This window comes from Andrographis paniculata, unplaced genomic scaffold (genome assembly GCF_009805555.1).
Source record: "Andrographis paniculata isolate CXL003 unplaced genomic scaffold, ASM980555v1 Contig43END, whole genome shotgun sequence".
NCBI lineage: Eukaryota > Viridiplantae > Streptophyta > Magnoliopsida > Lamiales > Acanthaceae > Andrographis > Andrographis paniculata.
The window spans coordinates 898,810-925,868 of NW_026137577.1; the positions used below are offsets into that span (position 1 = coordinate 898,810).

Here is a 27,059-nt window from a genome sequence, read left to right on the forward strand (position 1 = left end):
AGAAGAAGAACAAGACACACAACACAACCCTTGCCTTCTTATATCACACTATCTTTCTATCAAAACCCTAATTACTAACATTTACTTACTAGTATTTAAACTTCATATCATCTCCTGCAAATCAAGGCAATTAGAAAATGGTGTCTCTTTTTTATAGAGAGAGAGAGAGTGGGGCGGAACAGTAATAGTAGTAGTAGTAGTAGTGTGTTTGGAAACTCCAAGTTAAGTAGAGGAAGATAAACCCAAAACTGGGGAGGGGCCATTCCCCTTTGCTGCCTCTGCTGCAGTGCTTTTCTTGTTGACACATACCTTTCACGGTCAAACTTAGAGAGAGAGAAACCAAGCTACCTAGCTAGCTAGCTACCCTGCTACAAGTCCAAAACCGTAGGGTACATACAATATTTCAAGAGAGAGAGAGAGAGGGAGAGAGGGAGAGAGGGAGGACATAGCAATATAGCATAGGGCAAGGTAGGGTAGGGTAGTGAGGATAACATCATATTACTTACTACTACTACTACTCACAATTAGTTACAGCCGCGGTGGTGGTGGCGGTGGTGCTAGCTAAGGAATTGAATTAGGGTTTGTTGTGTTGTATTGTATCGTTTGTGTATAAATAGAGAGAGAGGAAGGGGTAGAGCGAGGGAGGGAGGGGTGGGGGGCATGCTACAGCAGCAGCACCTGATGCAGATGCAGCAGCAGCAGCAGCAACAGCAGCCCATCATGGCAGCCTACTATCCCACCAATGTCACCACTGATCACATTCAACAGGTTTCTTCCCTTCCCTTTCTCTTCCTTATCTGCTCTCCATATATATACTTTTCAATCTTGTTGTGTATATATATATATATATATGCATAGAAAGAGAGAGAGGAGAGAGAGGGAGGTGTGTTCATTCATGTTCATAGTTACTTTGTTCTTTTGGGTTCGAAGCTCTCTATGAATTTATATGTATAAATATGCATCTGTGTTCGGATGAATGATGTTATATCAATTTGGGGAAAAAAGATCTTCCTTAGCTTATTTCTGGGTTTTATTTATTTATTTATTTCTTGGATTCAAGATGCCCACTTTGGAGAGTGAATTTCTGTGTTTTATTTTTTTCAAAAAATTGCTTTTTGGTTTTAATATGAAACAGTTAATGTGGTATTCTTGAAAGCTCATTTTTCTAAAGATTCCTCCTTGCACTCTTTGCTGTTTAAAAAATGTGATCTTTAGTGGGATTTGTTTGTTGACTGCATATGAGAAATACCTCTGTAACTATAGTAGTGTGTGATGTACCTATTGTTATAGACTTGTATCTATATATCTATATTAAATACTACTCCTACTATACTATATAGCCTTGTCTGACATACAAAGGCTTCCTTTTGGTTATTCCATCCACCCCTTTACTTGATTTTCACTCATGATTTAATTCTCATGTTATTCTCTTTTTTTCTATCCCACTTTTTTCAATAATTGCAAGATCCATCTGGGATTTGGTTATAAACTGAAATTGGGGTTTCATTATTTCTCATTTTGGACAATCACCATTATTAAAACCTCTCTGCAAATCTATGTTGTTATGATGTATATACAATGAATGGGCGATTTTGTAGTATCTGGACGAGAACAAGTCTCTGATCCTCAAGATTGTGGAGAGCCAAAACTCTGGAAAGCTCAGTGAATGTGCTGAGTAAGTTTTCAGTATAATTTCCACCCTTTTCAATATTCTTACCTCTACTCACTTACAAACGTCTGTATCTATGTATGAAGAGAGAGAAAGAGAATCTATGATGATGATGACGATGATATATATATATATGTATATTATACTTTGGCAGGAACCAAGCAAGACTGCAGAGAAACCTGATGTATCTTGCTGCCATTGCTGATTCACAGCCTCAGCCGCCCAACATCCATTCTCAGGTATCCTCTCTCTCTCTCTCTATATATATATATATGTGTGTATATTCAGAATTAGTATGACATCAATTCGTACATTGTTTTTCCTTTCAAAACCCTTAAAAGAATAAAGGAAACCCTTGTTTTGACCACTTTAGATGACCAACATTAATAACCCTTGTAGATATTACACCCAATTGAATTTTTATTACAAATTATAATGCCAACTATTGCTTCTAAAATCTTCCTAATGGATATTATTGGCAGCCGTAGTTATTAGTCAATATGATGGTGACAGTACATAAAATATAATAACGTAGTATGCAAGTAAATATTATTGTCACTAAATACAATATAATTGGCTCCGTTTAGCCATGTTTTTGGAGAGCTACAAATTTGGAAAATATTTGATTTTAATATATTTGATGTAATATTTTTTTACAAATAAATAGTGTCAAATAAGTTAAAATTGTTGAGTTTATTTTGCAGCATGATATTATATTTCTTAGCATGATAAAAATGCTTAGTACAAATATTATTTTGGATAAATTGATTTTGTTCATCTAAGTAGGATTGATTACTCCTAATGAGTGTATTCAATTCCGGATTTTAATAAGCCAAAGTAAACCAGTAATTGAGTTAGATAAAACAATATAATACCTTATATAATCACCAAAGTACTTAACACATCATGCAATTGTATGTTTAGTTGAGAAATATGAGTATGAGTTTTAATAAAAATGAATAATAATAATTTCTTTTTTTATATAAAAAAAAAGGTATAATGATGTTTTACTGTAAAATATATATATTTTTATGATTAAAATATATTGAATCAACACATAGAATGTTGTAATCATTTGACCTATGTACTGAAAATTTACATTTTATGAGCTGTTATTACAATACTAATTAATTTAAATTAGCGTTCTAACCAAGTATAATTATAACTCTGGTGATCATATGATTATTTTTAAATTTGTAATTATACATGCAAAATAGTTAACAAAGCTATAATTTGGTAAAAACAGCAATATGCCGCCGGGGGGATGGTTCCTGCGGCGGCGCATTACCTGCAGCAGCAACAAGCGCAGCAGATGACGCCGCAATCCCTGGCAGCTGCCCGGTCGTCAATGCTCTACGGAGGGCAGCCATACGCGTCGCTGCAGCAGCAGCAAGCTTTGCACAGCCAGCTTGGGATGGGCGGCGGTGGCGGGAGGTCGGGGTTGATGCTGCAAGGCGAGCCTCACAGTGGACTTGGCGGAGGAGGGTTTCCTGAGTTTGTCCGGCCACTGGCGAGCGGGAGCAAGCAGCAGGAGATGGGCAGCAATACTTCCGGCGATGGCCGCAGCCGCAGTGGAAGTGACGGTGGGGGTGGAGGCGGAGAGACGCTGTACTTGAAGAGCGGAGACGATGGGAACTGATTCATCCATATCAATGGCTATATATATATATGCTCTCTTTTATATATTAGAAAGAAGACAATATAATATATATAAATATATATTATATAATGTTTGGTAGAAGTAGGACTTTAATGGTGCGTGGATTGCGATCTTGTTTTGGACGTGGATGTTGATTGGATCATCACTTGCTCTTTCTCTTATTATGTTTGCTATGCATATGTACAAATACTCAGTATGTTTTTCTTCTTTTGTTTTGTTTTGGATTTTATTTTTTATTATTATTGTTTTATGTTTATTTTGAGTTATTTAGTAATAGAAAAAAATTATTTATGTCTATATAATTAAAATTTATCAATTTTAATTTTAATATAAAAAATTATTAATTTTGATTTCAATATAATTAAAATTTATTATTTTTTGTCTCTTATATAATAAAAAATTCATCAATTTTGGTCTTACTATAAATTAATTTATAATTTTTTGTTTCAATATAATCAAAATTTATTAATTTTAGTTTGAAAACTCATTAATTTTGATTTCAATATAATCAAAATTCATATTTTTTTTTTCTCAATATAATTAAAATTTATTTTTTTTTGTTTTACCTTCAACAAATTGGCGAAAAATGCTGACGTAGACTTAACGGAGCCGAACTGGCTGATGACCCGGAATGAACACAACACTGTTAACAAATTTTGAAGTTTGATTAAAATTAATAAAAATAATCTAAACAACAGTCTTCAGATTACTTTAAGGAATAATACATACTTAAAACAAAAAATCATTATATACTAAACATAAAATACAAAAAAAAAAAAAAAAAAAAAACAAAGCTATTCGTCCTCATTTTTGCTTGGATGATCCGCAAACAAAACATCTATATCATTTGTGACATCACCGTGTCCCAGTGTAGATTCATGAAGAGGACCATCGTATGGTGAAACAAGAATGGAGAGATGCTGAAAAATACGAGAAAATGAAGATCTCATCTCCAATTCCATATTGTCCATCTGGCGATGCACCTCCATCTGCAACTCGTCCATACGGCGATGCATATCCATACGCAAGTCATCAATGGTTGACCTGTCAATGGACATAGTATCATGAACTATACGGTGCGGTTGATCACCCTCTGTGGCATCCTGATCACCGGGAAGCTGATCAACACCATCTATTGGTCCACCAACCCTATCAACCAATACATATATATCTACTATTTTCATCATCATTTTCCTAACCGTACCCATCATCTACAACGTCCGAAAACCACAAGACTGCATGACATAAATCGGATCCTCAATCTCTTCTTCTAAAAGCCCAAGGCCCTTTGCCAGTCGAGTAACATACAGACCAAGAGAGATTTTCCCAAACGGCCGTCCTCGACCTGATGTATCATAAATCGAACAAGCATAAACCCAAATTTATAGGCTGACGCTCTAGCATACTCCAAAGATAGAACAAATCAATATTCGAAACTACCCCAGTGCTCTCGCCCCAACCAGAAAGTGAGTGAGCTAGAATATAATGTATATACCGTAGTGGCGGGTACCGAAGAGTCGATGCCTTAGAAAGTGCAAAATTGTAAGCCGCTTCGGTGCTAATTTGGGACCAATACACGGCAGATTGAATAGGCATAAGAACATGCAAGGCTTGGAAGTAATCCGATTCCACAAAGTCCCATTCATGTAGACCCATTATCACTGAAAAATCGGCCAGTGAGATCGAAAACATCTAATAACTTAAACGTCAAAGTCTTAGTTTTTTCGTAATTATAGTTCACCGATCCATAATCAAGAGTTGACATAAACTCCAAAGTTAAATTTCTATAACTCGGCTCTACAATCCCCAAAAAACGAACCCACGCCCCAACCGAAACTAAAGCCTCTACCTCCCCCCCTCATTCCCAAAGTAGATAAAACATTCCAATCGATATGTTTACTCTTTAAAAATGATCTACTTCTAAATCTTTCATATCGTTCAGTGTGTTCTAATTCACCAAAACCTAAGAAATCATCTTCTGTCTCCACCCTCGCAATAGTTGCTGAAGAACTTGCATCTGTTCGAACTCTCTTGGCCTTACCATTTTCCCCGGGCATTATTATTCTACATTAAAAATAAAATGCAAAACCAAAATTTTATTTTGCTCAAAATATCCATGCAAAGCAACCAAAAAAAAAAAAATAATATATAACTTTAAGCAGAAATTATTCAAACAAAATATAGGCATAATCCAATACTTTAAATTGAACAAAAAATACAAAAATAAAAAATTATCAACTAAACTCAACACAAACAATCAACAAATAAGAAGAAAATTTATGAAAAAAATAATAATAAATATATCCACATATTACCTTAGAATCGAACAAAAAGAACAATCCCAACTTCAACTTCCCCCAAATAGATGCCGCCCGCCCTCATTCGCCAATGATCCGTCGTCGGAAAAGGTAAAAACGGGAGAAGAAATAGAAATGGGTCTCTACGTGTTCGACCAGAAAAAAAAGTTTAAAAATTTCTAATCGAATCGACCACGGCCGTGAACGTTTTTACCACGCCCATGAACCTGTCAAGAAGAATTAAAAATCACTTTACACGGTTGTGTACCAAACTGTGCACGGCCGTGTATATAAACGGGCAACCTAAACGCCTATGTGAAACCCTTATATTTCCTCGAACTACATGCATAAATACGGCCGTGTTCAATAACAACACGGTGGTGTATTTTACTGGACAACTCCGAACTACACGGCCGTGCTTAAACATAAACACGGCTATGTAACTCTTTGTAAATTGGTGTCAAATTAAACACGGCCGTGTTCTAATTCTTTACACAACCGTGTTTACTAAACACATGGTTGGGTACACCTCCGATTTTTTTCTATTCTGCACTCCCATTGCATGTCTTTACAATCTAGTATTCCAAATTTCATTTCAAAAACAAATAAAATAAAATTCAATGAAAATAATATCTAATGTTTTCAATTTTTTAATCCCATTGCAACCAATATATCATACATACTGAGCAATCTCAAAACAAGTCCAAACATTGCAATCTATCAAAACATGGCAATGTATTCTAAGAAATCTCCAAAATCAATGTGTTCTTGTCGTATTCCACGTGACGACGTTTAAATGTGATTCAAGTTTGTGTACCTCGGGTCAAAGTTCTTTTCCTCACCTATTGCATAGAAATTCATAGATTATTCATAAAGAGTTGTATATTCAAACATAATTAATGCAAAATTATACCGTTAATTTTGTTGTGGGGGCTGTACCATTTGCGGCTCCTCATGTTCACCCGATGGAAGCTCTTGTGTAGAAATATCACTTGTTTGAGATAGTAACCCTTAAGTAGCTTGCGTAATTCTCGCAGTGGAATTTGATTCATACAACTGAGCTTTTTTCTGTTGACAACTCCTAAATGTGCGACCGATAAGACCACAAAACTTATAAGTTATTCGTTTTCTTTGTTTCGGCAAACTATTGTTTTGTCTTTTTTGTCTTCTTGTGTATGCCTTCTCCATAATCTCATTAGGGTCACATTTTCTTGCTGTTTTAGGCCGGCTAGCAAAGCGTTTTACGATAGGTAGAAATGGTGGAGGCAACCCAGTTTTCGGCCACAGTTGTGCTCCATTCATAGGGCCAATAGAATATGTATAAACCCTTTTAAAGTTCTCAACACTGTATACTTCGTCAACAAAGTTCGATGGATCTAGAAATTATTATTATTATATGTGTCAGGATTTTAAACTAAGTAAAAAAATAATTTATTATGTGAATTGTATTTGTATGTATGTGTGTATATTTTTTGGTGTTCCTGTAAGCCAACAAAAAAAGAGTGGGGGTGGGGTCTGCTATATATATATATTTTCTTGATACTTCTATATTTTAAATTTTTCATCTTTTTCTTCTACTTTCACAATTCCATTATTGTGTTGTTTCTAATAATCAATGAGCATGTACGCTAGGTAACCGAATCTTTGATTTATCTTCTTCTTTATAGTCCCTATTAAGTCCTCATCTTTACGAATCTACTCTGAACATGTTGTAAAGTGCTATTACAAAGGATTGTTGAGGTAAGATGCCACCAAATATGTATTTATTATTACATTAGTTATTAAATGTGTCTTTTTGCTTCAAATTCGGTAATTAGAGTGCAAAGGACTTTTCCTTATGCAATTTACCGATCTTGCTGCTTTAGGCATAGTTGTTTGTTAGATGAAATGTGGTATTAATATTTGTATTTTTTTTTTCAGGTGTAAGTACGTGTAGTTTGATCAGATTTTGTTTATGAATTTTTGGGATCATGCATATGCATATTTGTGAGAGTGGATTGGGTCAATAGGGCAATGATAATTAAGAAAGAAAGTGGTGGTTGATTGATGCTACTAGACTGAATTGGACTGGGGTGGGATGGGATGAGATTCAATTCAAAATTTCAATGTCCCATTAAATTAGGTTTTAGAATGATCAACTTGATTTACTCTATCGTTATTTCAATTCTGGCAATGAAATGAATGAGTGAAATGTGTCAATAAATACAACAATGTGATATTAATGGAGGTATAAGGTATATGTCTGCAATGAAGTTGGTAGGGAGGGACCACACACACACAAACGTTTGTCTACAGGTTTGTTTTTCTGTTTCAATTTACGGATGCCAACTAGCTATTGAGTGTTCCGTAATAGGGGTGATCTTTTGGTCCGGTCCTTAATTGTGATGGATTACACTATTTTGTACTTGATGTTATGATCGAGTTGGTTTCCGGGCACATTCATAATTTCTCTTATTCAAATATTAAAGATCTTCTTTCTATTGTTCACGTGTGGTTTCCAAGGAGTTTGTTGTTGTCGTTGCTTCGTTTTTGTATATGGTCCCCCTTGGAACTTACATTTGGTGGATTACGTCGTCATGAATGTAAATACACAATCTTAGGTTGAGTATAATTGTTTGATTTACCAATATTATACTTTGATTTTAGGTGTTATGTCTATTTAGTATACATTACAAAAAAAAAAAAAATTGTGCTTGGGAAATTTCTTTAAGTAATTTGGAGTTTTTTATGTTGAACTTATCTGTGGTGTAGTTTGTAGGTTCCAAATAAGACATCTCTTAAATTTTGCAACATTTAAAAAGCACCTTCATCATATGAGTCATTATTGAAGTTTAAATCCATTATTATTGTTATTTGTTAATTGTTGTGTGATATTCTCTATTATTTCTCTAAACATAATATGTATTTATGATTCGTATTTATGTGATAACCCCGCAATAGTGACGGCGTTCATCACATCTGCGATGGTCACATAGACTCTTCTAATCTTTTTCACGAATGTTGGTGCACACACCCTCAGCGAGGTAGTCAATAAACTGATATAAAGTTGTACGTAATTTGTTCTTTTAATTATTTTTTGCTTAACAACTAATAAATTTATTGGGCAACGATAAAGAAAAATACAAATTCACTTTTCATTGCAATTGATTCGCTACCTCTAAGTGCCTTCCATAAAATTGTCAAAAACAACAACCATGTTTATTTTAATTCGTACTTATGTTTATTCCTATATCTTTTGGATGTTGGATAGTATGGATTGTAGATATTTTGGATGTTAGGTATTTCGGATATGTCGAGCATGGTTGTTGGGGGCAAAATAATGTATTTATATTTTTGGCGTGTCAAAAAACATTGGATCGGCATTATTATCTATAGTTTTTGTATTTGGTATAAAAAAAATAGGTCTTATACTATTTGTGAAAAAATTAATGCTGTAAGAAATACCATTATTTTTGTCATTATTGTTGGGTCCTTACGAAAAATTTTGTTACAGTCAATAGAAAATTATAACAATTTTGTTGTTGCGGAGAATTTTTGTAATAAATATTTTTTATAACGAGATTGAGGTATTTGAACATTCCTTTTGTTACAGAAATATTCGTAATAAGATGTTATTATCACAACGAAGGACAATAATATTGGTTTTTTTTTGTAACGGATAATTTCGTTACAAAAATGAATTCAACCGTTATAGATAAATTTACCACGTGTGTAATAGGGGCGTTGACCATTAATATTTTGTTACGAAAAGTTCCACTACAGAGACTTTTTGTTACTCGGTTTTTTGTAACAGTCAAAATTCGTACAAAGTCGACAAAAGAGACTTCTTGTGTCCAAAAATGAGCATTTGTATCAGTTTTTTATCCACTATTATTAATTAATTAAATATCATTATCTTAAATACCGTATCCTATGGCAGGGGAGTATTTTTTATATTACCAACTCAATTCATCATACTAAATATAAAAAATACATCCATAAAAAATATAAAGTGAACAAATCAAAATGGTCACGATATTCCAACTTTTTTATTTTTTATTATTTATCTCAACCATCACTTCAACTTTTTTTTAAGGTAAGACTTACTTATTTGTTCATCTCTTATAGATAAATTAATAAATTTACATATATATTAAAATTTTGTATTTTTTAGAAATTAATTGCTATTAATTAGATCATCTCTAAGCGGCCTTCACTGTATTATACCCCATATAAATGTAGTTGTCCGGGAAGGTGCTAAAGACGGGAGAGTGTGATTTTTATTATTCCTTTCATCCATCAAATTTAGCTCACTTTTTGTAAAAATACAAAAAATAAAGCTAAACTTTTCAGATAGAGGAAATATTTATTATTATTTTAATATTTAATAACAAAATAATTTAAATTTTATTTGTAAATTTGTGTTTTTTTTTATTTGATTTTTTCTAAATTGTCTTTTTATTATTTATAGTTTTTATTTTTCTATATTTATATTTATAGTTTTATCTAGTCAGTCACCATCGGTCAACGTGCCTCCAAAGGATTATACGGCCCGCACAACCTTAAGGAACGAACCGGAACACGGGCTAGTCGCTCCGGTTGTAGCGTCAGGTAGCAGGCATACATGTTTTACGACTATAGTTTTCCCGCATGCTGACAACCATAGCCGTATCGTATTCTTCCCGTTACAACCTATGCTTTTGCAGTGTAACAACCTCGACCTATGTGTGGAGCCGAAACTTTCCTACTCAAACAAAAAATCCTATAGTTTTCAACATTTTTTTATACAGAAATTCGACCTCTTACTTCGCATCCCACTGAAATTTACTATAAAGAGAGAGGGAAAAAAAAAAAAAATCTTATATAAGTATTGTTCAATAGTATAAATAATTTAATTTATCGGTGTAATATATAAATTATTAATATAGAATATTATTATAAAATAAGTATGTAATGTTAGAAAAAATAAATGTGAATAATAAACACAATAGAAAATTAAATCACAATTTGAGCCTTGTATTGCACGTAAACTCCTTAGGAATAGAGCGAATGGATCAAAATATCAAATTCTGCAACAAACCGAACTTAGAAAAATTGGTAATGGGGTACGACCCCGTATATCTGTAATCGTTACAATTGTCTTAAAATATTTTTTATTAGTGTCACAATATATAAATTGAAATTAATATTAATAAATAATAAATAATTATTAATAATATAGAAATTTTATAATATAATACTCTCTCGACACATTTTTCTTTTGTTTTTTTTTTTTTTGTCCTACAACAATTTAAAACTTTTTTCAGTTTAGATAGAACTTATTAAATCAAAATTTAATTAACTATTTAATATATAACATCATATATCATGTAGTACCATTCAAAACGTATTTATTGATATTTCTCTCCTAAAAAATAAATATTTTTTTTTCTGCATTTAAAATTTTCACATCTTATATAAAATTAGTTTATATTAATTATAAATAAATAAGCATAGTTTTCATTTTCTTATATTACAAAAAATGGTAATCTGATTTTTTAGTCCGGTAACTAGATTCATTTATATTTTAGTCCTATAACTGAGGTTGTCTTAAAATTGAAAATTTTTCTCAATTTAGTCCTCAATGTCTATGTGGCATTTACGTGACATGCTAATAGACACGTGTCGGCCAAATCAACGTCACGTCACTGACATGGATAATTTTTTATTTTTTTAAATATAAATATTACAAATATAAAAATAAAAATAAAAGTTAAAATTAAAAAAAAAATTAAAATTAAAATTAAAATTTAAATTAAAATTTAAATTAAATTTAAATTAAAAATTAAAAATAAGTATAATAAAAAATAAAAATTATCCATATATTCGTCAAATCAAGCCACATGACCTTTAATAATTTATATATTAGTATATTTTTTAATTATTTTTATATCTTGGTTTTTATTTTTAATATAAAAAATATAAATTATCCATGTCGCAGTCACGTGGCGCTGATCGGATTGGACATGTGGATATTTTTTTAAAAAAATTATATTTTATATTTTATATTTTTAAATTTTATTTTTTATATATTTTATATTTTAATTTTATTATTTATTTATTTTTTATTTAAAAATTAAAATTAAAAAAAATACATAAATTATCTACGTAGCCGCTACGTAGCGCTGACCTGACGGACATGTGAATAATTTTTATTTTTTATTTTAATTTTATATATTTTATATTTTAAAAAATAATAAAATTTAAAAAATAAAAATTATCAAACACTTGTCAGCCACATGGCGCTGAATAGGCCGAAACGTGTCCGACAGAATACCACATAGACATTGAGAACTAAATTAAGAAAAATTTTCACTTACAAAACTATTTTAAAACGGCATCTAGTTACGAGACTAAAATGATAAAGGGGTTTAGTTACGAGACTAAAATAATAGTTTACCATATAAAAAATTATTCTATACAAAATTATATCTATATTGAATATATTTTCTGATTTTGAGATAATTTTTAAAATATTTTAATATATATTTAAAAAAATTAATTATATATATTAAATTAATTTTAAAACTATCAATATTATTAATTGCATAAAAATAACAAAATAATATTATAACTTATTATTATTAAATAATTCAACATCGTTATCTTAAATATTGTATTACTAAGAAAAGTGGTCAATTGTTTCCGGATATATGAAGTACTGTTGTTTTTAATGTTTATATTTTAAAAATATAAATTAATCATTTTAATTAATATAATTACCTTAAATATCGTATCACTGATAAATGTTTTACTATTTAATATAATCTCATTTACTATTTCTTTTGTCTGGCTCTAAATGTTTTATTTAACTTTTGCTTCATTGTGCTTAATATTAAAAATATTTATATATTTGTATAATTTTTCATAAATGTCATTATAATATTATTATAAGACACATAGAAATATTTTTGTAATTTTCTCTTAATTTGTACTACATTTTTATATAATAATTAATATTCAAATATCAACAAGTAAAAAGTAAATGAGATTCTTAGAGCCGCACATAGGTAGTATTTTTTTAAAAGATAATATTCAAAATTTTTTGATAACGTGAGAACCTGCAGCCGATACCCGAAAGTGCGTACCGGATAAACTCTCGGTCGAACCCGATAGCCTGCAAACTAGTTCCTACAAGGCAAGTTACACTAGGCGAACATGTGTGACAAGACCTAGAGGCGTCAGATTTTAAACCTATAACCTTACTATCACGAATCTATCCTCGTACCATTATGTCATCCTTTACGGAAATCTTTTATCTAAACAAAACATGATATATTAACTCTCTCTTTTCCAACTCATATATTAAATATACAGTTTATTTTCCCGTAAGGGATAACCTGGTGATGTAGGGGTTGGACTTGTGACCGTGAGGTTATGGGTTCAAACCCTCGACGCCTCATGTCACCTGTCACACATGGTTCGCCTAGTGCGACGGGCCTGATTGCAGGGTATTAGGTTCGACCGGGGTTTACCCAGTGCGCACTTTTGGGTAGCGACTTTATTTATATCAATTTTTTCAATCTCACTCAAAATAATTTAAAGGTGTGTTATTTATCTAAATTTTTCGAATTTTACTATCTATAAAAAATTTTCCCTTCAAACATCTACTTTTCAATTTCTTTATTATAATTTTTATATTTAAAATATCACATTAATATCTATTTATATCATATCATACAATTATTTCAATTCAAAATTTTAATATTCAAATCTCAAAAAAAAAATAAAAATACAAACTTCAAAAGTTATATTTTATTTGCGTCATTTTATTTAATATTAAAAATATTTTAATTATAATTAATATGCAAAGAGAAGGGAGTTAAAGCCTATTTATTTTGTATTTTGGTTTGAAATTTCTTTTCAAAAAGGTTGATAGAAAAATAATGAATATATACAATAAATGAATTGTGTAAATTTTTTTTCAAAAGAAACAAATCTTAGAATTTAATCAATTATTTTTTTTTTTTTAATTTAATATAAATTAATGAATTTGTTTAATATATATAATAAAAATATACAATATTTTAATATGAACCCTAAATCGCCGGAGACGCCGTCCAGCCGCCTCATCAGCCATTTCTTTTCCTTTCTTCATTTTCTGCGTGATAAAGAAGGTAGCCTCCGGTGGTCATTTTGTTCTCGAGTTTTGACTGCTTTCTATGGTTTTTGAACATTATTGTATCTGCGCCTGTCTTTCATTTTTCACTAATTTCCCAAATTGTAACTCAGATCTGAGAGTGTAGGTTTCGTCATCCATGGACGAATTGAAGCTTATACAGGGGAAGGGGAAGAACAGTCATTCGGATTGAGATTGGGATTTGGTAGCATCGGCAAATTTGGTAAGCATTATTGAATCCAGAGAATTGTATAACTGTTGGATTGAACCATTTCTAGCATTTCTCATGCTTGGTATTTATTTACATTGTTGCAATTTTTTATTCTTTTTTCTTACTCGAAATTTTTTTAATTTAGGTTGGATCAGGCTGGTTATCCGATTGCTTGAAATCAACGCCAGACCTAATTTTACAATAATAATTATTGATTTTTAAATAAATTATAGGAAAAAAATTAAGTTTGATCCAATGTAATCCAATGGGAAAAAATTATTTTTAGTCCAAATATAACCAAAATTCATCAATTTTGATCCCAATATAAAAAAATTTTATCAATTTTGATCTCAATATAGCAAAACTTTATCATTTGTGGTCCTAATATAACTAAAATTTATTATTTTTTGTCCTAATATAACACAAATTCATCATTTTTTGGTCCCAATATAATCAAATTTTATTTTTTTTTGTCCAACCGTCAACAAACTGATGGAAAATATTGACGTGAAAAGAAATCAAACTTTATATTTATATTCGAAGAAATTGCACATTCTTGCAAGTCCACGTCAGCATTTTCCGTCGGTTTGTTGACAGTGAGACAAAAAAAAAAGATAGGTTTGATTATATTAAGACAAAAAATGATAAGTTCTGATTATATTGCGATTAAAATTGATAAAAATTTTATATTGAAACCAAGAATGATGAGTTTTGATTATATTGGAGAAAAAAATAATGAATTTTGGTTATATTGAGACCAAAATCGATAAAATTTTTATATTGAAAATTTTGGTTATATTGGGAACAAATATGAATTTTTCTCTAATATAAATTAATCAATTTTGATTTTAATATAAATAAATCAATTTTAGTCATAATATAACAAAATTCAATCAACTTTAGTATCAACCTTAAAAAAAACTAACGAAACTGATGTTGCATAACATGGTAGTGTACATTAGGGTGTGTTTGTTTGGGAATTGGATTGGATTTACACTGTTCATTCAATTTTTTCCCCTAAAAACATCAAATCAAATACTTATTTTTCATTTTTTATATTATACTAAAAATCAATTTTACATTCAAAATATTACATCAACATCTATTTATATCACATCATACAACTATTCAAATTCAAAATTTTTATTATTCAAATCCCAACTCAAAATTCAAACCCCCAAATAACTTAAAAATTCATTGAATTTTTTTTATATTAGGCTAAAATTGACCTGGTTTTTTTATATTAAAATTAAAATAGATTATTTTTATTTTATTGAACCAAAATTGATTTTTTTCTTAAAGTAAAATTTTGAAAGAAAAAATCTATAAACTAAAAAAAGTCTTTCTCCTGGTAATTTTGTTTCGTTAATTTATATATGTAATTTTTAATTATTCAAAATTTTGATAAAAAATATGTCTTTGTTATAAAATACAATTAATTTGATTGGGATAAAAATTTGGCAACTAAATGGGTTCTTTCTTAAAGTGTAGGCTGAATTTGAAATGGGCTTTGCAATTTAAGCTTCCATTAACCCTCGGGACTTCTTCTCTCTCTCTCTCTCTCTGGCTTGCCTCATTCTCCGGCCCCCTGCAGCGAAGCTTCAGAACCCCTTGCAAACTTCAAATGCATATATTGAGATTGAGATGGCTTCTCAAAGCTTTTTCTGGACTTTAGCTAAGCAATCTCTCACTGCAGGTCTAGTTTGCCTCACAATAACTGACCGATATGCCTGCGTTATTCCTGTTCGCGGCTCATCCATGTCTCCTACTTTGAATCCTCGTTGCAAAAACTCTTCACCATTTGTGATGGGTAAGAGATTATACGTGTCTCCTTTATAGCTCAACGCAACAGTATCTGTTTCTCATTGATTGTATTTCTAGTTGCAGACGATCGCGTGCTAGTTGAAAAATTTTGTCTTAACAAATACAAATTTTCACGGGGAGACGTTGTAGTTTTTCGGTAATGTTGTCCGCCATATCTTTCCCTTTATGATACCACTCTTTGTCAGTGCTTAATGCTCATTAATGAATTTCTTTCCTCTCAATAGGTGGATGAGTGGTCCTTGATTTTATTTATGGCTATTGCTTGTGTTTCCTTCTACAGCTGCTATGTTCTACATGCCTTCCAATGTTTATTCCAACTGTTTATGATATATTATTTATCTGAAAATTGATACATGTTAGGGCTGATCGGAGAAGAAGGTAGTTTAGCAAATTTCCAAAACCTCTACGAATTATATTAATTTGTGTGAATGTTTACATATTAGGTTGCGTTTTTATTTTGTGTGGGGCTATTTGTATGAGTTAATCTATTGCTTGTACTTCAAAACCAAACATCTTTTCATTTTCTCCTTAGGTCTATGTAGATCTTTGATGAAATCGAGCCTGAGTGTCCGTTAGAGTACAAGGAAGCATATAGTTGGGACTTGGGATGATTTGATGTGCAGTGGTATCCAAGATACATATGGTTGGTATGAAATATTAATTTATCTTAAGTGTGATACATGTTCGGGCTCATCACAAAATAGGCAGCGTAGCACATTTTTGAAACCCCTCAAAAGTATTTATATATTGTGTGAATCTTTTAAATTTAAAGAAGTTGTGTGAATCTTTACATTTAAGTTGATACATTGTTCATTGGTAAAGGAAGCAACTCATTTTAAGTGATGTTAGAACTAAGTTGGAATATGAAATTTAGATTCATTGTAGATTGTCGTTATATGGTTCTCACTCATAATGGATGAGGTTGGGTGCTTTCGGCAGCTTGCATGACATGATATTAATGTTCTATTAACTTTACTGATCCAAGGAGATATGCTGATTCAATCTAGCTAACACCCTATGCAGTTCACCAATGAATTATAAGGAGAAATACATAAAGAGGATTGCTGCTTTGCCTGGTGATTTGATCCATCTCTCTTCATGTCACACCGTGAGCGTCCCAAAAGGCCATTGTTGGGTTGTCGGAGAAGATGCATCTTGTAGCTTAGACTCAACATCATTTGGCCCTGTAAGTCGTAAATTGTTGAGGTTATAGATGCATAATTAAGAAATATTTTGCATATTGCTGAAGTTCATACTGATTTAAGCCATAGATCATTAGAGTGGGGTTCAATTAGGGACAAAACCATTGTGTGCCCCTTTTCTTTGGTAACTAATTGTTTGTTCTAGGTTTTGTGAGTTCACCTTTTCCCAAGCAATCTTGCTAGTGACTCTTGAAGATGTGCAAATGTGAAGTCAATTTTTATTATTTTGTTTCTCTCTTTACTGCATTCAATACGTTATCTAAATTGGTCTGATAAAACTGAATGTAGGAAGAGCAGGGCACTGACATCATCATTGAGTTAATGAAACTGATACATTGCTAAGCTGAGATCAGATTAACGAAACTGTTTGGTTTATATTGAAGTAGTTCAAGCTTCTTTTTTTTTTTTTTTCTCCTTTTCTGGATATAATCATATATAATAATTTGGAAACCTGGAATTGACTTGTTAAAGGGTATGAAAAAATTTGCAGATTCCTATGGGAGTGATATGCGGCCGAGTTACACATGTTGTGTGGCCACCTCAAAGAATAGGTAGAGTTGGGAATGAAGTTCCTATGTTCCCAGAAGTGGAGCAAATTGGCATTTCATCCCAAAGTGGCTGAGGCAGATGGTATCCACACCATATAAGTCGAGACTCTGATTGTTTTTTGGTTAATGTGCTCGGGCAAGAAAATTACTCAGATACGCGGGACTGGTAAATATAGGGTTGGTTCGGTTTCAATCACCGGTCTGAACATTGCTTGCCCAATGCAAGTTAGTTCTTGAATCAAGAATATGCAATTTATTTGGTTCACATCTATTTAACAAATAGCTAAGAAACATTATATATGTATAGCACAGTCCATGAGTTGCTGCACAAATATTTCTTAATGAATTTCTATTGTTGTTGAAGATATGTGATTATGGGGTGAGCATTCGGTCGGGCCTTTGAATTTTGACCGATTTTCAGTTTGTAAAAATCAAAACCGAACAAAATTTGCAAAACCAAACTGAGTCGAACCAAACTAATTTGGTTTGGTTCGATTTAAAAAATCGAACAAACCGAAGTTTTGAAATTTTTATGATGATGCTCACTTATTTGGTTAATTCATTCTTCATTATCAATATATAAAATATACAATTATTTTATTTAAAATTCAGTTTTTTCGATTTATTTGGTTTGAAAATTGAAAATCATAACCGAATCAAAATCTAAATTTATAAATCGGTTTTAGACCGAATTAATGAACCAAACAAACCAAATCGATTTGTCCGAATCGAAAAAAAATATATATATATTAAAAATATATATATATATAATTTTTCGATTTGGACCGACCAATGTTCACCCTTCTATGTGATTTACTTTCTGCCAATTAATTTTTTTCTTTTAATTTTTTTTGATTTGGTATCGGATTTTTCATATAATAAACCGAGGGCAAGGTGGACTGAAATATCAACAAGAATGAATTAGGCTGAAACATACAACCAGGCAATTGATTGGCATCGAAAAGCTATTGACTTCTTGTCTTAATTTGCTTCTAAGACCCTACTTTGTACTTGACAACATTCTCTACTTGCATTCATAAAATTCATATTTATACAATTATGCTTGAATTCTATCTATAGATTTTAGGCATTTTGGTCTAAGTTAATGCCTAAATGGTAAATTAAATATTATTAAATTAGTTTTATTTATAAATAATATTTAGAACGTTTTGTAGTGATTTTGAATTATTTTTTTTACAATAATTTATCAAATAGTTGTATATCTAGAAAGTATAAACTAATAATAAAATAATAACTTCAAAAAAGTATTAAAAATATATATATTAATAGTCAAATATATTTGATAGTAATATTCCCAACATAATTTTTTTTATATTTAATATATAAAAGATAAATATTTTTTAAAAATATAAAACTAACATCTATACTCTATAGTTTCATCGAATATACTTAATATTAATTTTATTTCATAATTATATTTTTTTATATAAAAATATATCATATATATTCAAATATTTGTTATAAAAACTTAATATTATTTATAAATAAAAAATAAATTAAATAATATATAATTTAGTATTTATATATATGTAGATTATATTTAACGTAGATAGAAAATATACATGTGACCATCTCGTTGATGCATTAATGACCATCTCGTTGATACATCAATAAACACCATAAAATATTTAAATGACCCACGTGGTGGATTCTTTCCAGAAATGATAGAGACTCAGTACCAACTTTGGTTGGTGATAGCCTAATTATCAATTTACCTTGTGAGCATGCAACATACGCAAATTCATTCGAATTCAAAATCTTTTGATCTTTCAATGAATGACCAATGGAGTTTTCGATTATTTGCTTCATTATAGAATTATCAGGATGCCCAAAACGATTGTGCCAAACCAAAAATTCGTTTAATATCGTAGACTTGAGTTCTACTTCATATGTTTCAACAACACTTATTATGATATAATACAAGCTGGGGGACAATGAAAATAATTTCAGAATTGCACACTTATTTTCCATTGGTGATTTTTGTAATCACTAAATATTAATTATTTCTCTTTCATTGTTTCAATATAATATCCGAATTTTACAAATATCAGTGAAACTCAGCAAATTTCTTCAAATTTTACTCGAGAACAGTGCATTTTGTATAGACATAGCAATCATGATGTTTACTCAATGAGGTTAAGCTTTACCATAAGTGTTATGATAAAAAAGATGGAATATTTCGTAAAGGAAAAACAATTAATCATGAGGTACAATTTTTATTGATGAAACATTATTTTGTGCTTATAACTAAATAATTAGATGAATTTTATTTAATTTTAGGGTTTATATGGTAATGATGTTCCACAATATCCGAATCAAGATTTAATTGATGCATTTGAAGGTTTCAACCAGAAATATTGTGTTCTTGGTCTTAGTTCAAGGGATAAAGTTGCAAAGGTAATTTTTTGAGGTTTATGCTCGCAACATGTTTTGAGCCATAATGCATAGAATAAGATGGAATTGAGGAACAATCGCACCGTGCTCAAGAAAAAATACATCAACAATTGCAGCAACAGTTTGAATATAAGAGACTAATAATTATTTTATATTATTTTCAATTAAAAATTATATTATTGAATATCTTCGTAAAACTATAATGTTGATGTCTCAAAGTGGAAAACATAGTTAGATACTTTCCCCACTGTGATAGATATTCCACAATTTGACAATAATTCATTTGATCCATATGTCAAATGAGGGACGCTGGTGAAGATATTGAAGAGTCTATAGTGGAGATGATGATTAAGAGAATGACAATAAAGTTTTTTCAACTGATGCAATGGTGATAAATGAATCTATTGAATGATATTATTTGTAAGAGGATGATAAGGGTAAGATTTTTCTTGTAGTTATTATCATATCTATTTAATATTTTTTAAAAGTCAATTATGTTCCACTTAATCCCTTTTTTTTCATTCAATTCATTGGCTTCATTGGCTCTGGTTCGTTTAGAAAAATTTAAACATTATTTTTTAAAACTACAGTGGCATTGAGACGACCCAAAAAGTACTTAATCTACCTAAGTCAAAGTCAAATGATTCAACGCCACTATTCTTGCACAACTTATGGGAATTCTGGATAAACTATCAAAAGAACACATAAGAGAAAAAATAAGGAGAAATTAGTCACGGATGGGCAATACGAGCTTCTAGCGACAACATGCTTAGTCCCGCTTATAGGGTCAAATCAATACGTTCTAAGAAGAAATATTTGAATATCAATCTCAACTCAATGAAGGTTGTTGCTCTTACCATTGTTCTGACTTTAATACCACTGAATGGTAACCCCAACACCACCAAAATAATAACTTCTAGCATATGCACACCGAGGTCTGATATATACCAATCATACATAACACTAGGTAAGTTCTTATGCATGAATAACTTAGCAGGTTCTTCCATGTTGAATACCATCTTCATTAAGCGGGCAACAACCTTGAAGGTATTTCCCTTCTTAGGGAATAGAGACACTTCCTCTACCTTATGTGGAAGCATATTAGGGACACATGACTGTCAGACAAGGATACATTTGGCTAGGGACACCTGATACCCTTTATTTATAAGATCCTCCCGTATTCATTGGGGACATTCTCAAATTTTACACGTGAATTGTGTATCGATTTTTTGTATTGACATGCTTTTTCTTTCCTTTTGGGTTTTTTATTTTTTATTTTTTTTAGGCAGTTGCTGCTAGCTGATTTTAAGTATTACTTTGGATTAAAGCTCCAAACTTGAAAGACAAACTTTTAATTTGTTTTGGAGATGAAGATGTTTGGAGTTGGATGGAATTTAATTTTGTTTGTCAAAACACTTTGGCTTTGTCTTTGTCTGTGCATTTGATGATGAAGTTTGTTGTTAATTACTAGTGAAATATAATTTTATCATTCTGACTTTGTCTGTGCATTTGAAGAAGAAATTTGTTGTCACACTCTAGTTAACTGTGCACTTAATATGTTAAATGCTAAAATACTTATTACCGTTAAAATAAAAAAAAATAAAATTTTGCCTAATTTTTTTTTTAAAAAAATGGATGAGACGTGTTGCTCGTGTCTATACTCTAATATTATAAATTTAATTGTTGTCTTTTTAAAATAGATGTCTTGGGGGCACTCGACACATTTGATCAATAACTTATTTTTAACATCATTTTCGGTTTTTCACTCATTTACTCTAAAGTTATTATTATTATTGTAAATATAATTATCGGAAAAAAATAGAAATTTTTAATAATCTCAACTGTTAATCACTATGTTTGAATATAATAAGTGTATAATATATATATATTAGGTATGTAAATATATATGAGATATATATATATATATGTGAGTAGGTGAAAATAGATAGTGCCGAGGGAGAAAGAATTAAGATGGGGTAGGAGATAATGAGTGAATTGAATATTATTATTATTGAATGAGTTACAATATATTTATAGGTAAAACTAAGTACAAGTTGTTGTCTATGAATGGCCACGTAGCATCTATCAACTATCGACACTATACATATGTGTTTATGATGTGGTGTACAATACTTTTTGCTTAAATACTTTATATAAAGAATGTGTTCCGTAAAAATTTTAATAGAAAAAAATCGTTTGGGAAAAAATCCTAGTGAAGGAAAAAGAGTGCATCATTCTTGTATTGATTTGCTTCCATTGATTTGGACTTTATTTGAGATCTTTAAGCCGACACATTCCAATTCATTTCACCAATTTGTTGAATGTTGTTGTTGGTAGGGTCCTGGTTAATAAATTTGCAAAATTATCAGATGAATGGATTTTTTGTACATCGATTTCACCATTTTTTTTGCAGGTCATCGGTAAAGAAAAAATTTGGTGAAATATATTTTGTCATATCTCCTTTAATATATCAACCCTTTAATTGAGCAATGCAAACTGCATTATCTTCATGTATAATTGTTGGAGGATTTTCATTTTTTGATATTAACCCACAATTCTTTTGAATATGATAGGTCATTGACCTCAACCGAATACATTCTCGACTTGCTTCATGAATAACTAATACTTCAGCACGATTTGATGATATGACAATTATTGTCTGTTTGGTGGATTTTCAAAATATCACAATATTACCACATGTAAATATATAGTCGGTTTGCGATTTTGCTCTATGCGGGTCAGATAAATACCCAGCATTGGCATAGCCTAATAAGTTGTGTCGCTCTTATTCGGATAAAATAGGCCAAGATCACTTGTTCCTTGGAGATAGCGCAAAATATACTTAATCTCATTCCAATGTCGTTTAGTAAGAGATGATATAAATCTGGCCAATAAAATTTACTTGAAAGGCAATATCTGACCTTTTTCTATTTGTTAGGTACATGAGTGCATCTATTGCATTAAAATATGGTACTTCATGACCAAATATTTTTTCATTATTTTTTTTTAGGTCTAAATGGATCCTTGTTAGGATCAAGCGACCTGACGATATTGGGGTACTCAATGAATGTGCTTTATCCATATAAAATTGTTTTAATATCTTTTGGGTATAAGCGGGTTTGTGGATGAATATTCCATTATCCATACATTCAATTTGCAAATCAAGGCAGAATTTTGTCTTTCCAAAATTTTTAATCTCAAATTGTCTTTTCAAATATTTCATGGCTGATTGGAGCTCTTCAGGAGTTTCAATAATATTAAAATCATCAACATATACTGCAACGATCACAAATTTTGACCCATTTTTCTTGAAAGGGGAAATGAAAACAAACACAATAAAAAGAGTGATGTTGACGAACTAGAGAAGGTTTATTGAAAACCACAAATGACAAAATATATATACTTATATATGTATAAATATGTAAGATAAAGAAATAAAGAGTGAAGTTAAAAGAAATGATAGTGACGTGAAGAGAGAAACAAAAGTACAAAGTGTATTATTACTACTGCGAACGCTCTCAATTGGACTCCATAACTCCAGTATTTATAGGCACTACTGGAGTCGATAACACACAATGAATACAACTGAATTAACTAAAAATAGAATACAGAAATCTTAAACTTATGCACCAAGAAATTATTCAGTCAATAAAATTAATTCAAACATGTGCAGAAAAATTAAATCAACGAGATTTAGTCTCTTGCAACTAGATTATTTTCAACAATCTCCCGCCAATCTAGATGCGACTTTAAACGAGCTCGGTGTCTACTTCAGAAAACAGCAATATAGGCTCTTGATCTTCTGTTTGAGGCAAGGTAGTTTCTTCCTCCAAGAGTGTCAAATTTGCTTCTGCCTTATCCAGCTTGCTCCTGCACTCAGATGTATACTGCCTCATTCTTCCGTACTTGTAACATTTGATGTGGCTCTTATCTCGGTCATTCCTTATGCCTGAGCCTTTCACATTGTTGTTGTTGTCGTTCCTATTGCGTCCACACCGGTCGCAATTCCTTCGACCATCTCGTTCTCTCCATTGTGCTTCGGTGAGAAGCAATTGACTCTCTCCAAGAGAAATTGGCTTCCCTATTTGTGTACATTTCTCAAATGCCTTCAGTCGCTCTACCGCTTCCTCAAATGGCATACTTCCCAAGTCGCTAAACTGCTCAATTCTTGTAATAACGGGATAATATTCACTTGGTAAAGAGTCAAATAATTTCTTTACCAAGGTTTCATCATCTAGCGTCGCCCCGAGGCTGGAATATTTCGCGGCCATCCCGCTCAACTTTCCCATGTATGCTTCTAGGGTATCTCCCCCTATATGCATTCCTTCGAACTCACTTCTTAGTGTTTGCATACGCGCCGTCTTGACACGATCTGCCCCAACGAATCTGGTTTTTAAACTCTCCCAGGCCTCTATTACAGTCTTCTTCGTTGCGACTTGCAATAATAGGTCCTCCGGGAGCATTTGGAAAATGAGCGCCATTGCCACCTTATCCTTTCTTGCATTTACCGTCTTTCCTTCTGTAGGTTCAATAGGTTCCCAGACTCCTTGGGCTTCCACGATCGCCTCAACCTTGATCGATCAAGTTGTGTAATTTTTCGATGTTAACTGGGGATAGAAAAACGTCACCCTGACGTTGTCTCTCACCCCCGCACCCCGCGGAACACTCGACATCCTTTTGAACCTAGGGTATTTGGGCATGCAATGTTTATACCAGATTACGCCAGGCTACACCAGGCTCTGGTACTATTTGTTGGCTTTGACCCAAGAAAACAAATCAACACGAACAGATCACCCAATAAGTGGGCAGGAAAAATATGTATATGTCTTTCTAAATATATATATATATATATATGAGTTATTGAAAAAGGTGAAAGATGAAATAGATATGAAAGGGAAAGTGAAAACAAACCACAAAGAACAATATTTATGTATTTATATATGTATATATGTGTAAGATAAAGAAATAAAGAGGGAAGTGAAAGGAAATGATAGTGATGTGAAGAGAGAAGCAAAAGTACAAAGTGTATTATTACTACTGTGAACGCTCTCAAATGGACTCCACAACTCCAGTATTTATAGGCACTACTGGAGTCGATAACACACGATGAATACAACTTAATTAACTAAAAATAGAAAACATAAATCCTAAACTTATGTACTAAGAAATTATTCAGTCAATAAAATTAATTCAAACATGTGCAGTAAAATTAAATCAACGAGACTTAGTCTCTCACAACTGGATTATTTCCAACAATATGAACACGGAGAATGTCTTGAATATTTTTTAACATACTATGGAGTTATTTACGATCTTTACCCGAATATGAAAATTATGTTGTTTTAGGTGTCATTGGAGGATCCAACACATGCGTGCAAAAACATCATGCTTACCATCTTGTGGATGTTAATTTTAGACATTTACTGCATACAATAGAACACTATATTATTGCACAACAAGCAAAGCAAATTTTCTATATGGATTATACAAATATAACAGGTTGAATGGTCATTTTCAAGTTGTGGCACGTACTAGACCACAAGGTATTGTAGAAGTAACATTGGGTGAAACAATTTGTCGATCAAATAATGTTTTCGGATTGCCTAGATGGTTTGATAGAAATGAAAGATTGATATTAGTAGATACATAAGCAATTTTTATATCAGATAATTCAAGATAAGATTCATTATCAAAAGATCATTTTTTTGGATTAGGAAGTAATAAATGTATTTCCAAAGTTGAATAATTAATTAATTTATCATATTTCTAGAATCACAAAGTATTAATGATCTTTTTGCTCGTTTAATTGTTGTTGGAATATTAAAAGATGATTGGAAATTCATCTTAAGAACTTTGTTGAAAATCACCGCTTGAGTTAAATATTTATTTCTTTAACCCACTTTTATTTGTTGAAAAGATTTTGCGTGCTATCTATTTTGGAAAAATTCTGCATTTTATCTGCTTTTGGCTTAAAGAAATGTGGTTTTGAATGTATTGGTAGGTTTTCAATGAGTCGTTTGTGAGTAATTCCGGTAAGATTTTGAAGCTCTTTTTTTTGGTTATTTTTCGATAGGCGTCGAGGCTTAGAGTGCCAGCCGAACCACCTTAGGACATGGTTATCATGGACTAGAATATGAATAGAGATATAGATCCGCTGCTGGATACCGGACAACCATTGTATCTTATGGTTGTGCACTGCCAGAGAAGCATTTTTTGTGTCTAGAATCGGAAGGCTAAGGAGAGTCATCGGTCAATTTCATCGGCAGGATTGAATGTCCCGGGCCGAAACCTTGGCCGAAGAGCACCGTGCGACATGCCGAATCGGAGAGGCTAGCAGAAATCTCTTAGAACATCCTGGAATCTTCCAGAAACATTGAGATCATCCTATGACCAAGTCCATATCTATCCAATAGACGTGGCTTATCTATATATGTTGTATAGTTTTATGACACCCCAGCCCGCAAGCCATGCGAAGCCGAGCATGTTGAGATCGTAGATTGGTCCCACAGGTCAACACGAGTCCTTCCAGCGAATTTATGTCCTCACACACTTAACTCTAGAGTTCTTTAAGTAGGGCTTCCGAGAAAAATGTACACATTGTTGACATGAGTAGTGTATTCAATCCACTTAACCTCTATTCAATCTCGGATGGCCTGGCACCAACTCATCCACGAGAGTTGGCCTCGCACCGGCCCAACTCCGGGGATATTACAAGTTTATCATATTCATAAATTAGTATGGATAGAGTCTATCCGAGTATGGATATACTTTGGCCTGTGTTAGGCGCAAATAGTGTCTATGTATAGGAGAGCACCCATATTTTGTAACTCGCTTCACTTTACAAACAGCAATACACACTTTAGTTTTGTCGGGTGTATCTTATGGTGTTCTTGCGTCCTTAGCGTTCTTTTGAGTGCCGATGAGTTGCTAGGCTGAAAGAAATGTATTCAAGAAGGAATCATCTAACCCATTACAAGTGGCATAAGAGCCGAGTTATGAGAGAATGACGACTAACAAGTTTGATGTTGAGTTCGAGGTTAAGAACCAAGTTCCGAGGTAGAACTGAATAAACGCTTAGGACAAGTCTGTTGATATC

General features: G+C 31.7%; 3 protein-coding genes across 6 annotated transcripts; 2 read left to right on the top strand and 1 right to left on the bottom strand.

Moving 5' to 3' along the window:
• The first annotated feature begins 9 nt into the window (after nucleotides 1-9).
• LOC127251314 (GRF1-interacting factor 1) lies at nucleotides 10-3,516 on the top strand. Its single transcript, XM_051274976.1, has 4 exons — nucleotides 10-768; nucleotides 1,599-1,675; nucleotides 1,824-1,908; nucleotides 2,916-3,516. Exons 1-4 carry the CDS (start codon nucleotides 661-663, stop codon nucleotides 3,306-3,308), a joined length of 663 nt encoding a protein of 220 aa, XP_051130933.1. The 5' UTR covers nucleotides 10-660; the 3' UTR covers nucleotides 3,309-3,516.
• Nucleotides 3,517-13,682: 10,166 nt separating this feature from the next.
• LOC127251198 (uncharacterized) lies at nucleotides 13,683-17,927 on the top strand. Of its 4 annotated transcripts, none has more exons than XM_051274789.1 (6): nucleotides 13,683-13,761; nucleotides 13,877-13,986; nucleotides 15,466-15,784; nucleotides 15,856-15,934; nucleotides 16,822-16,984; nucleotides 17,491-17,927. In XM_051274789.1, exons 3-6 carry the CDS (start codon nucleotides 15,619-15,621, stop codon nucleotides 17,620-17,622), a joined length of 540 nt encoding a protein of 179 aa, XP_051130746.1. In that variant the 5' UTR covers nucleotides 13,683-13,761; nucleotides 13,877-13,986; nucleotides 15,466-15,618; the 3' UTR covers nucleotides 17,623-17,927. The 4 variants fall into 4 exon arrangements, with proteins under 4 accessions (XP_051130746.1, XP_051130747.1, XP_051130745.1 ...); XM_051274790.1 differs by having other exon boundaries at nucleotides 13,743-13,761; nucleotides 13,891-13,986; XM_051274788.1 differs by lacking the exon at nucleotides 13,683-13,761 and having other exon boundaries at nucleotides 13,801-13,986.
• Nucleotides 17,928-23,712: 5,785 nt separating this feature from the next.
• LOC127251233 (uncharacterized) lies at nucleotides 23,713-24,636 on the bottom strand. The gene is made up of 2 exons (XM_051274844.1): nucleotides 24,592-24,636; nucleotides 23,713-24,534 (listed from the first exon to the last, which is right to left on the bottom strand). The coding sequence occupies exons 1-2, from the start codon at nucleotides 24,634-24,636 to the stop codon at nucleotides 23,713-23,715; spliced, it is 867 nt and encodes a 288-aa protein (XP_051130801.1).
• Between the last annotated feature and the right edge of the window lie 2,423 nt (nucleotides 24,637-27,059).